Source organism: Prionailurus viverrinus, chromosome D3, assembly GCF_022837055.1.
Source record: "Prionailurus viverrinus isolate Anna chromosome D3, UM_Priviv_1.0, whole genome shotgun sequence".
NCBI lineage: Eukaryota > Metazoa > Chordata > Mammalia > Carnivora > Felidae > Prionailurus > Prionailurus viverrinus.
This window is the reverse complement of record NC_062572.1, coordinates 23385674-23398278: the sequence shown is the minus strand read 5'-3', so window position 1 is coordinate 23398278 and position 12605 is coordinate 23385674. Positions and strand designations below refer to the sequence as shown.

Sequence of the window (12605 nt, the reverse complement as noted above, 5' to 3'; positions counted from 1 at the left end):
TAGGAGACAGACCTGGCCTGGGGTGGCCTCCTGGCTCTTCCACTCAAACACTGAAAGTTGGGGCTTCCCATGGTTGTTATGACTATATGGCAGAACCCAAAGGCAACCTGAGGCCCAGGACCCTAGAGCTTGGGCTCTCGCTTCTGCTTTGCCCAACACACAGTCAGGGTACCACTCCAGGCCCCAGCAGCCAGGCCCCAGAACCTTGCCTGTTAGTGGGAGGGCCCTGAACCCCAAGCTGACCTTGGGAACCTCAGGAAGTGGGGTTCAGGCCAAGGAGGCACCCCACATGCCCCACCTCACCGAGGTTAGGAAGGGGGCTTGTCTCAGAGGGGCTTTCTGAGCTACAGCGCTACAAAGTTATCAAACCTGCATATTACATATATGCCTCTTCCTAGGGCTCCAGTTTCAAATATTTAGCATCTGGATTGGAAGGGGAAGTAGGAGATTTAAAAATTCTTATATTGAAACAAACGTCAAAGTACCAGAAAGCCAAATGAAGATATGCAGCCTGCTTTGAAGGTGAAATGTATGTGCCCAGAACCCCAGAGTGCTTGTTCCCTTGCCCCACCTTAGTCACCATCAGGAGCACTTCTCAGAGGCTTCAGAACCTGCTCTGTGCTCCTTGGTTTTGCAATCCTGACAAAGAAGGGTGGAGACTCAGAGAGGCCTGAGGCTTGCCTTAGGTCACATAGCCTGGAGGTGTCAGAGCCATTGATGCCAGCCCTCGGGCACTTGCCACTGTACCACCCTGCTGCCTCCTCACCAGCTGGCAGTGGCAGGTCTCAGGCCAGGCTAGGGAGAGCCCCCTGCACGGGCTTTCAAGGGCATATGTACTAGGTGTGATCTACCCCTTCCAAAGGGATTATTGTAGTCAAGGATGTGTTTGGCTCTGAGGAGCAGGGACTACTCAGTCCTGCTCAAATCAAAGCCTATTTGCTGAAAAAGCCCAGCTCATCAACTCAGGGGCAGCCAAGGGTGGTAGAGAAACAGAAGTTGGGGCTCAAGGTTCCTTCAGCTCTGCTAATGCTCCCTACTCTCTGTATCTTCCCCATCAGTCAGCTTCTTCTGAATGTGGCCCCAGCAGTGGCTTTGTCACTTTCCAGTTCAATTTCCCAGCCCCCTCTCATTTTCTCAGCCCATGTCCCATAGCCTGAGAGGGGTCTGCCCAGCCCAGCCCACCTGTGGATTCTGGGCTAGGTGTCTAGTCTGGCACAATCTGCTGGTACCCTGAGAAGGGGTGTGTGTGAGAGCACAATCATGTCTGGTGCAGGGCCCCACCATAAGAGATAAACAGAGATAAACAGAGGCCCTCCCTGGGGATTGGGGACCAGGTTTGTATTTAGCCTTAACTTAGATCTGTAGACCTCCAGACAAACCACTTCCCCTCTTTCACAGCTATACGATGGTGCCTGGGTTTACATAGCATGTTCATGCTTATCAGCTCATCATGTTGCAGGATTTTTTACCACAATACCCAGGATTCGTTGTCTCACTGCTTTGAAGAATGAAGAGGTGGACACAAAATGAACAGCCAGCAAAAGTTTATTAGAATATAAGATTAGAAAGGAAGAAGAATAGGAAAGCTCTCTTTACAGAGAAGAGACATTCAAAAGTGAACGCCCGAGGACTATAAGGCAAGGGTCCCTGTTTTATAAGGTTCTGGTCAGCCCTCCCCCTTCCTTTCCCCCTTGTTCCTTCCCAAGTTCTACCCTTTTTGGCTTGATAGTTCTAGGTGCTGGGTTGTCCATTCCTGATTGGTGGTGAGGGATGGTCAATGGCCATACTTAGGTCTTTTGTCAAATTCCAGAAGGGAAACCTGAGGTGGAGTAGCTGGGGCCTGTTACACTCTTAAGAGGAACCTGGACACTCCCAGCATTGTTCCAAAATAGGTGTTTTTCCCCACACAGGGACCTCAGGCCATAATCTTTTCCTCTCTGCCTACTGAATCCTGTCTTCTCCTATCATAATCATATCACAGATGGGAAACTGAGGTCCTAGCAGTGATTTATCTAGGGACATGCAGTGACCAGAGGAGAGGTCTATCCCACAGCCTCTGTAGCACAGTTGCTAGAAATGGGTTCTCCTGCCCCTGGTGCCACCCAGAGTCCCTCTCTGAATTACCTGCTTCCCATAGTACCCTGGGCCCCCCATGGGCAGAACTTGGATCTAAAGGATTTGGGAGTCTGTGGGCAAGGAGAGGCTGCTCTGGGCTTTTGGGTGGACCCCAGGGATATGGAAGGAACCCCCTGCTCCCATTTTTGCACAAGGAAATATTCTATAGAGAATCTTGCTGCCTACAAGTCAAGGCAGGTTAAAAAACTGGGGCTCTGGACCCAGGCAAAACTAATCTGAATGCCCCCACCAGCACTCAGGCTGCACAACCCCTGCTTTGGGCTGTGCTCTCAGCTGCTGCCTCGCCTCCCACCACAACATGGGCAGCTCTCTCTATCCTGCCATGGCCCACTCAGGCCTTATCTTGACTAATCTTCATTACTCATAGCCCATCCCTTACCAGGCTGGGCAGGTAGGAGGTGAGCTGCTTTGTGGCGGTCTTGGAGGAGTTGTAAACACTGCTTACCACTCCCTGGGAGCTCAGCTCTGAGAAGGTCAGGGTATTTACTATCTTTAAAATCATTATTATTATTTTTTTAATTAAAGGAAACTTACTGGAAAACTGACAGAATCTCAAAAAGAATATAACTCTTAGGTGGCACTGATTCCTCTTCTTCAGGAAATATGGAAGGAGGGAGGTTGCCCCCTTGGCTGGCTCAGTTTCTCTCCCACAACTCTTCCTAGAGAAACCCTGTCCAAATACTCCCTTATTTTAGTCCTTGACCTAGAAATCCCTTACCCTACAATTTGGGCTATTAAGCAGCTATTTGCAGGCTCCAGCAGGCATCAGAATCACCAGAGGCAAGTGTAAAAATGCAGATTCCTGGGTCCACCAGAAACCGTATGATTCAGCAGCCCTCCAGTGAAGCTGGGGACAAGCGTCGGGGGAGGACACGGTACTAATCCTTGCCCCGTGATTGTGATGGGGCTTGGGGGACGCTTGCTGTCATCCCACGGTCTGACCACGGCGGGGCGCCGCGGACCGAGCTAAGTGGTTCCCCTTTGGGATCTTGTTCCTCAGAACAGGCTGCGGTCATCAGGACTTGCTTGTCAGACAGCAGGCCAAGGTTGAGCCGTGTTCCAGTGGGCAGGAGCTTCCGCAGGAAAGGAAGCCGGACGTCAGGAAAGAGGCTCACAGTTGGCAGTGGGCACCTACCTGCTCCAGACATTCATTCCACCTTGGTTCTTGGCGCACACTTCAGAGCTCAGAGTCGAGCCTGGAATCCGAAACAGCTTGTTCTGTTCTGGGGTGCGTTGTTTACCCAACTCTGAGCTCAGAGAGCATCCGTTGTTCAGATGGGAAAACGGAGACCGAAACAGGGGCAAGGGCTTAGTGGCTGCTGCTCTGGCTCCCAGCCCACCCAGGGCTCTTTGTCCTGTTAGGGGGCAGAGGGTGGACCCCAGAAAGTCCAGCTATGAGTCAGCTCTGAGTGCCCAGGGGACGGGACAGGGGCTGTTGGCTAGGGACAGATGCTGGCTGGCACCCCGCTTCCACAAATGTCGGTGGCCTTGGTGATTCAGTTTCCTTGCGCCTGCCTAGAAGGGGCCGGCCCTGGGCTGGGAGAGGGAGGAGGTGCTGAGAGTAGGGAGGGGCTATGGAGGGGCCTAAGGGGCCCGGTGGTCCAACTCATCTGGATGCCGAGGTCCCACGGAGTAACTGTAGCCAGAGATCGTGTGGCCCCGAGACTGGTCCTGGAATGGGGGTTCCTGGGTGGGGGTCCTTGAAGGTGCAGTCTCCTGTGAGGCTGGGGGATTTTATTGAGATCCCTCAGAAAGGCACCCTGTTGTCCCCGCCTCGTGTTGGTCTCTATGGGGGCTTGCCTTGGCGCTGGGTGTGAAGGGGTCTGATCCCGCACTGGTGGGAGGAGTAAGGAACAGGCAGCCTGAACACTCCAGCTGGGGGGCTCCGCTGAGGGGAGGACTTCTTGGAGGATGCAGGAGGGGCTGTGAGCAGGCGGCGTGGGGGCGGAGCGAGACCGCCCACCCGGCTCCGGGGGCGGTGCCTGGCCATAGGCGGTGCTGGGGGCTCCCCCCAACTTTCCGGGTGGGGCGCGGGCGGCGGCGGTGGAGGCGGGGTCTAGAGCGCGGGGCCTCGCCCGCCGCGCCGGCTCGGGCTGAAGCCAGGCTGGAGGTGCTGCCGGAGCCGGAGCCGCAGCCGCAGCCCGAGCCGCCGGGAGCCGGAGCCGCCAGGAGCTGGAGCCGGAGCCGGGGCTAAAATACAGGCCTTGCCGCAGCCTAACCGAGCCGAGCTCGTCGCCTGGCACCAGCCTGAGCGCGGGCCGGTGTGTCAGCCAGCCGCAGGGCCTGGGCGCACTGGCGGAGGGAGCGAGCCGCGACCACCGGACACCACAGGGAGCGTGTGCCCGGATCGCCCCTGCCAGGCCTGGGCCCGGCCTGAACAAGCATTAGGTCGCGGGGTCTGGACCAAAGAGAAAAAGGAACGAGGGTTCCATCTAATTGTGGAGTGGGCTTAAAAGCGGGAAGAAGAGTGGAGACTTCACCTAGGACTGAGCAGAGGTGCCTGCAGCTTACTAGGCCAGGCTGGAGCACCAGAGAGCCTGGCATCCCAGCAGCTACGACCTGGGTTCTGTCCTGCCCGAGCCAGGAATACAGCATAGCTCCTGGACCTTGGCTGGCACAGGCCTGGCACAAGAAGCAGTGCCTTAACCTGTCTGAGACTGGGCCCAGGACCCGAGGAACTTGGGATCAGGCCTGGCCCAGAGTGGGACTCTCTGGTGGCCCAGAGCTGGTCACTGGGGAGCTGTCCTTCTGCCCCAGACCCACTGGTACGGATGTGTCGCTGCCCACTGGAGCACCATGACGGCAGGATGACCTCAGCGGAGGCAGTGGCAGTGGCCAGTGGTGCTCGGGTGGCTGGGTCCCCCGAGTGGCCCCCCGACACTCCCCAGGCCCTTGGTCGGCCTGGCCGGGTCAGGGTGGCAGTGGCAGCGCTGGTGTGGCTGCTGGCAGGAGCCAGCATGTCGAGCCTCAACAAGTGGATCTTCACTGTGCATGGCTTCGGGCGGCCCCTCCTGCTGTCAGCGCTGCACATGCTGGCAGCAGCATTGGCATGCCGTTGGGGGGCACAGCGCCCCATGCCCAGCCGCACCCGCCGCCAAGTGCTGCTGCTTAGCTTCACCTTCGGCACCTCGATGGCCTGTGGCAACGTGGGCCTGAGCGCTGTGCCCCTAGACCTGGCACAACTGGCCACCACTACTACACCACTGATCACGCTGGCCCTGTCAGCGCTGCTGCTCGGCCGTCGCCACCACCCGCTACAATTTGCTGCCATGGGCCCACTCTGCCTGGGGGCTGCCTGCAGCTTGGCTGGTGAGCTCCGGACACCTCCTGCTGGCTGTGGCTTCCTGTTGGCTGCTACCTGCCTCCGTGGCCTCAAGTCCATTCAGCAGAGTGAGTGGTTGAGGAGGTGGGGACTGGGGTGGTTGTGTGGCCTGGGTCATCCTGGGAGGGGCATGGCTGTTATCCCATTTTCCAGATGAAGAAACTGAGATTGATGACTTTGGAAGAGGCAGAAACTGAGACTCAGAAAGGGCTAACAGCTCAGCGAATTCCAGGCCCCAAACTTAGGCTCTAGACCCCAACCGATATTTAATAATAGTTGCCGTTGATATGTGTCTCGTGTTTTTTCAAGCCCTTTATCTCTTTGGATCTCCATACTGCCCTGATTAAGGAAGGCACAATATTGTTCCCACTGACAGGTAGAGAGACTTGTCCTGGGTCATGTGGCCAGTGAGCAGCAGAGACAAGATCTGAACCCAGGCAGTCAGACTCCATGCTGTCCAAGTGATGTGGTATAAGGCTGTGGACCCAGAGGGGAATCTGATAGTGGGGACCTGGGAGAGAGAAAGAGGGCAAGACCTTGAGCCGGGATCTGGGAGGTGAGGTGATATTTAGTGGGAGCTGCAGTGTAAGAGGCCCCATGCTGGGTGTTGACCTTGAATTGTCATGGCAACCACCACCTTCATCCCTGTTTTATAGCCCATGGAACTGAGACCTAGAGGTGCCCCGGGTCACCTCACCTCTGAGGAAAGGAGCCAGGGGGCTCTGGGAGAAGGTGAAGTGGAGGCTCCAGGCCTAGACCCTGCCAAATCACTGTGTCTGATGGTGGAGGATGCCTTCCTGTGGCTTATCAAGGGGCATCCAAGTCACAGTCCTCACTCTCTCTCTTCCTCAACTGAAGGGAGAGGCTGGGGAAGGCAAGGTGCCCATTTGGGGTAGGAGGCCTGGGTTCTAGCCACACCCTTGTTCATACTTGTTGGTCAGCCTTCAGCAGATCTGGGTCTTATCTGGGCCTCAGTCTCCTTATCTGTTCAGTGGAGGAGGGTTGGAGTTGTTGGGAGTCCCAGGGGTCTCTTGCTCTCTCTCCCTTCCAGCTCTGAGATCTGTGACCCAAGCCTGGGAGAAGGAAGAGGGGGCTCCAAGGGTGCTAGGCTGGGGTTTGGGGCAGCCTGAAGGCAAGAGAAAGTTGAAGTTAGAGCTCAGCCCCTGCCCTGGCATCTTCAGAGCCAGCACTCAGAGGCCTTGTCCCCATACTGGGCCCTGAGGCATGGCCAAAGCTCAGTTCTATTTTTGCCCTCCCAGTTACATGAGAGTTGGTGACTAAGCTCGGGCCTGAGCTCTGGGCAGGAGTTGCAATGGGAAACCTGACCTCTTGCCCCCCCACCTTACCTGGGAAGGCCCCAGCTTTCAGGCCCATGCCATGCCTGCTGAGGCCAGTGCTTCTCGCCCAGGCCACAGGCACACGGGCATGGAACAGCAGGTGCCTGGCATTGGGCTGCTTCTTGACTGCTGCCAGCCTTCTCTCTCAAGTGTCAACTGCCTGGCCCTCGAGGTGGCTTGGTTGGGTGCTTCCTCCAGGCTCCCACAGCATCTTCTACTTCCCCTATCACAACTCTGAATGTCCTGTATTGTAGCCACTTGGTTACCTGTCTGTGTCCCCCCCAGACAGGAGCTCTGAGTGGGCATGGACTGGTTTTGGGCATCTCCTTGTCCCCAACACCTGGCCTGAGGCCTGGAACAGGGCAAGTACTCCTTAGGTGGTGGTGTTATTAATGGCTCTGACAGAATAATTGGCAGGCTGGTTAGGCTACATGGCCTAGAGTGTTAAGGAGGGCGCTTGGGAGGCTGGAGGCCTCACCAACAGAGGTGGGATGGGGAGAAACAGACTGGAGCCAGGAAATGAGTTGGGTTTTGGACAAGAGGAGGTGTCTACTTCCAGGGGTTCCAGATTCAGACTAAAGTGTAAATGACAGATATCAGCTCCTTTCCTGAGAGCAGACTCCATGGCAGTAGGCATGAAAGTCCAGGAAGAGGAGCATCCAGGCAGCCACAGGCAGGGCCAGTAGCTTCCTTCCGACCTGGGCCAGTTGCAGGCCCAGGGGGTCTACACTCACAAAAAGACTGGAAAGTGGGGGGGCAGCTTGCTGAACTTGCTTTTAGCTGTACCCACCTGCATCAGAGAGCAACCTGACCTGATCCCTGCCTAAGCTCTCCGGCTGGTGGGCAGATGCACTCAGAAACAGAGATTACTATGGCAAGAGAAAAGTTCTAGAGCCAAGGTGGGCACAGGTGTGGTCAGGGGCGGTTTCTTCCTCCTGGGGAGACCAGGGGAGGCTACCTGGGGGAGGAGGCATGCAATGATGATAAAAATAAGATCATAGTAGTAGTGAACACTTGCTGAGCCCTCACTATGTGCCCCCACTGTGCCCAACTCTATGCAGGAGGGCATTCTGGGAGTGGGAAGCAGACCTTGCCAGGGCACAGGTGTCAGCCAGCAGGAGCTGTGTGGGGGATCATGACAGCTGTCATAGTGAGCAGTTGCTGCTGGGCACCAGTCCCTAAGCTCAGCATCTCACACACTCCAGTGAGGGGGCTGTTGTCACCTTCCCCAGGCACACATGAGGAGACGAGACACAGAGTGACTTGTGTGATGTCACACAGCAAGTGAAGGAACAAAAATGGGATAAGCCAGCAGGCAGTGGAACAGAGGGTCTAGAGGACATGTTTGTCTGAATGTGGCAGAAGCCTGGGTGTGTTCAGATGCTGAAACAAAAATGCCTTTAGAGAAGGAGAGGTTGAGATAGAGGGTTTGGTGGGGCTAACAGGGGAGGGGTCATTAAGGAGGCAGGATGAGAGACTGGCATTTGGGGGGGCTTGGGTGGGGTGAGTGGCCTGGTGGAGGATCATTGCTTTTTCCCCTGGGCTGCAGGGAAGGGAGGCAGAGGGCTGGGTGGGATGTAGAATAGGCACAAGGGGCTGGGGACGGTGGGGGGAGGTTAGGACGTTCCTCCCTGGCTGCCTCACAGAGGTGAAGTTCACCTGAAACCCTAAACACCTTCCAACGATTGGACCTTAAACGTACAAGCCACACACTGCTTGTAATGGTGCTAAATTTGGAGTGAATGAGCAGGAGACATTTCAATTATCTATTCATTTCTAGAAACGCTGGAGGAACCGTTGCCTAGAGAACAAAGCCAAAACATCAAAATGAAATCGAGAGAAATACAGTTTTCCTCTTCTAGCCTATGAGTAAGCACCCCTTGTAGCTCTTTGGAAAGCGTGTTTCAGAAAATGCACAGAGGCTCGAAGAGCCCTGGGAGGGGGGCCTCCATCGATTACTCATCTCTCTCCACTAAAGCTTGGAGGAGGCTGCAAAACATCATTGCCTGTGCAAATACTATCATTTCACTGAAGCAGTGTCTGACTTTGGTGATGGGCACTGCTTCCTTTGCGAACCAGCTGGGCAATAACACATATGTGCACACACACACACACACACACACACACACACACGCAGGCAGACAATCACACGTATGCAAGCTGGTAGGATCCTCTCCTCTGCAAAACTAAAAGGTTTCCTCTTAGGCCTGGATTCATCTTGACAAGACTTAGTGATCAGTTATAAACAGTGAGTGACAGCCAAGCGCAAACAATGACTTTCTTGTTGTTCTTAGTCATCCCAGGGGTCATAAGTGAATGAAGCAATGAATGAACCCACCGTTTGACTCAAACAATTCATTATTGTAACACTTTTTTTTTTTTTTTTTTGGCTAGTCAGTGGCGGAGCTGGGACCTTCTACTGGTCTGTCCCTGCTTTGGTGGTGGGAGCTGTGGTGTGGGGTAGTGGGTGTGGTAAAGACTAAGGCCAAGAAAGGTGGGTCGGTGTCCCTTGGCACAGGACCTTCTGAGCAGGTTAAGAACCTCGGATATTTTTCTCCAGGGCCTGCGAGCCCCTGAAGATTTTTTTTAGAGCCATGCTTCATGTTTATTGATCATATCTTTTTACATTTACTGAGCATTTACCTTACAAAGGCTTTATAAATGTTATCTATTTTAATCTTTACAACAATGCTGCATATTAGGTGTGGTTATCACTGAACTTTGCAGGTGATACAGAGGTTAAGTATGAGGTCACAGCTGGTAAGGAGTGGATACAGGTCACAACCCAGGTGGTGTGACTGGGTTCTTGTCCGTCATGTTACGGAGCAGGAGCCACTGATTCTGCCCGAGGGATTGAGGCAGGCTTCCAGAGTGATGGGCCCCGGAGGCCATGCCGGATTAGCCAAGTGGGGGTTGTCTGCCTCCGGTTGCTGATGGCTGCTGTCCTGGTTGCAGGTGCCCTGCTGCAGGAGGAGAGGCTGGACGCGGTGACCCTGCTGTACGCCACCTCGCTGCCCAGCTTCTGCCTGCTGGCGGGCGCGGCCCTGGTGCTGGAGGCTGGTGTGGCACCGCCGCCCGCTCCCACCAACTCCCACCTCTGGGCCTGCATCCTGATCAGCTGCCTCCTGTCCGTGCTCTACAACTTGGCCAGCTTCTCCCTGCTGGCTCTCACCTCTGCTCTCACCGTCCATGTCCTGGGCAACCTCACTGTCGTGGGCAACCTCATCCTGTCCCGGCTCCTGTTTGGCAGCCGCCTCAGCGCCCTCAGCTATGTGGGCATTGCACTCACCCTTTCAGGAATGTTCCTTTACCACAATTGCGAGTTCGTGGCCTCCTGGGCTGCCCGCCGTGGCCTCTGGCGGAGGGACCAGACTGGCAAGGGTCTATGACATCTAGGGGAATATGTGGGCTCCTGGAACAGCCCCAGCCTGAATCCAACCTCGGCCAGTGGCCATGGGAAAAGTGGAGAGCAGGCAGCTACTGGGGCCATGGGAGAGAGAGGGGCCTTCTGGAAAGGCCACCTTGGAAGCTGGCATGGGGATCCCCAGACACCCACCTCCTGTCCCTGCCTGCCTCTCATCACAGACCTCACTCACCACTGGATGGTGGGTCCAGACCTGGCACAGTCACTGTGCTTGTCGGACTGATTATTATGATTAGCATCAACTACTACTCCAAAAATTTGGAAAACCTCACCACGTTCTGATGACGACGATGATGATTCTTGGCGATTGCACAATCCTTCCTCCAGGAAGTGGGGGAGGCAGCTAGGGGGCCCAGGGAAGGGCTTCTTTGTTGCTGGGATCCCCTGGGGATTGGGGTCATCTATGCCAATTCTAGGCAGCTGCTGTAGCCTCACCCCTGGGCCCCCCAATTTTGGGTCTTCCATCCTTAAATAAACTATTTTTGCTTGTATACCTGTGTCATTGCTCAGGGTTACAGCCAAGGAAATACAGGGAAAGCTCTGGGCCTGCTGGCGACCACCACCCACCCAGAAACGGGGACATCCTTCCTTACCCGTCATAGCCTGTCTGGGTCCCCAACCTAGCCCCCTTCTCTAAAGTCCCTCCACTGGCCAGGCCACCATTGCTCATATTCTGGATGGTGGCAGTAGCTTCCTCCCTGCTCTGCTCTGGCCCCTCCACTCCACCTTACACGTAGCCCCAGAGGGATCTTTCTAAAACACACACCTTCTGGGGCTCTATACTGCTTCTGGGACAAAGTCAGAACTTCCTGCCCCAGACCATAAGATCCCCGGGGTCTGGCCCCTGTGGCCTCACCAGGCTCCTGTCTCACTTCTCCTCTCCTTGGGCTCTACTTTCCATCCTCGCTGACTTCCTTCAGGCACCTGGCCTGGGAAGGACAGGCACAGGGTTTCCTGGCCCTGGCCTCCACCCGGCTGGCCTTGTGGAGGGGAAGTGGGCCCAGGCTGAGTCACTCACTACCCACCCTGCCTGTGACTCAGAGATGCCACTGGCCCAGCCCTGTCCCTGTGCAGCCTGGGCATTTCCAGCCTCCGCTCTGAGGCTTGGCCAGAGAGGACAGATTAGATATCTTTGGTTCGGCAGAACCTCACTGGTACCCAGGACCCTTCCCCCATTCAAGGGAGCCCACAGCCATAGCAAGATCCTCCCTGTAGCACCCTTGCCCTGGCTCCTGGGTCCCCATGGAATGCTTGGCTGAAGAGTGAGCCTATCCCACCCCCATCCCCAAACCCGGCAGATCAAAGCCAGCCCTTGGTGGTTGTGGGGATAGGGCAGGGGGGAATTGGAGCTGTGCTTGGTGGGGGGCTGGCTTGTCACCAGACTCAGGACCATCCTGCATTGAGGAGATTCCCTCAAGGTCATGTTTAAAGCACACCCCCTCCCCCCCATCAGAAAACCCTTTCTCACAGTGTGATCTGTTTTGGTCTCTCTTGGCATCACAGAGTCATTTCATTAGGAGTGGGCAGTGAGGATTGCTAGAATAACTGGTAAGAAAGGCTTAGTTGGGGGTGATCCCCACCAAGGGCCCCTGCCCCTCTAGGCTCTGCTTCTTACTAGATGATTGCCCCAGGCAAGTCACTCTGCCTCTCCACGCCTCAATGTCTGTACCCAGGAGAACAGATGTCCCCTTCCTTGGGAAACTCTTTCCTAACCGCACCGCTGCCCTGCCCCATGCCAAGCTGAGTTGAGAGCCACAGCTAAAGGTCAGCCCAGCTCCCTGTACTTCAGGCGGGGCGTTGAGCACATCCCACTCTTAGAACTAGTTTATCACCTCTCTTCTCCACCAGGAGGGGCTCTGGGAGGGCCAAGACAGCTGTCCTGCTCATGGCTGTCTCCCCAGTACCAATACCTGGCATGGATAGAGTAGGTGGAAGAGAATACTAGGGGTCAGACTTGGGTTCAAACCCCAGCCCTGGTGTGTCTAAGCTGTGTGACCTGGGAAAAAGGCCTTCGCCTGTGCCTCTGTGTGTTAAGTGGGGGCAGCAGTAGAACCCAACCCTGTCTAGCTCCAGGAGGATGCAGTGGGCTAATGTGTAGGAAGTGCTTAGCAATAGTGCCTGAAACTTAATAGGCCTTAAGAAATGTTAGCAGACTAACTCACACAGACACTTCAAAGTTCCTTCCCAAGGCTTTTCACACTAGACATCCCCCTCCCACCCAGCCTTCCACTGCACACTGAGAGCCCCCAGAGAGTGCTTTTGGAGCACAGCAGGGTGGATGCCCTAGCTCCCGCCCCCTTGCCCTGCTTTGGAGGAAGCCAGGGAAGCTGGGTCTGTGCTGGGCATCCTGCCATTGTGGATTCAGAACAAAGCTGCTGCCTTGTCT

The 12605-nt window shown here is 55.5% G+C and overlaps 1 protein-coding gene across 1 annotated transcript; it reads left to right on the top strand.

Annotated features, from left to right (window-relative positions):
* Positions 1-4065: 4065 nt before the first annotated feature.
* Positions 4066-10710, top strand: SLC35E4 (solute carrier family 35 member E4). The gene is made up of 2 exons (XM_047827546.1): positions 4066-5526; positions 9751-10710. Exons 1-2 carry the CDS (start codon positions 4908-4910, stop codon positions 10182-10184), a joined length of 1053 nt encoding a protein of 350 aa, XP_047683502.1. The 5' UTR covers positions 4066-4907; the 3' UTR covers positions 10185-10710.
* Positions 10711-12605: the final 1895 nt, after the last annotated feature.

Bases quoted from the DNA above. Each gene is read 5' to 3' on its own strand.
- SLC35E4 (XM_047827546.1), top strand. From the start codon at position 4,908: ATGTGTCGCTGCCCACTGGAGCACCATGACGGCAGGATGACCTCAGCG. The intron at 5,527-9,750 runs GTGAGTGGTTGA...TCCTGGTTGCAG, and splicing joins CCTCAAGTCCATTCAGCAGA to GTGCCCTGCTGCAGGAGGAG.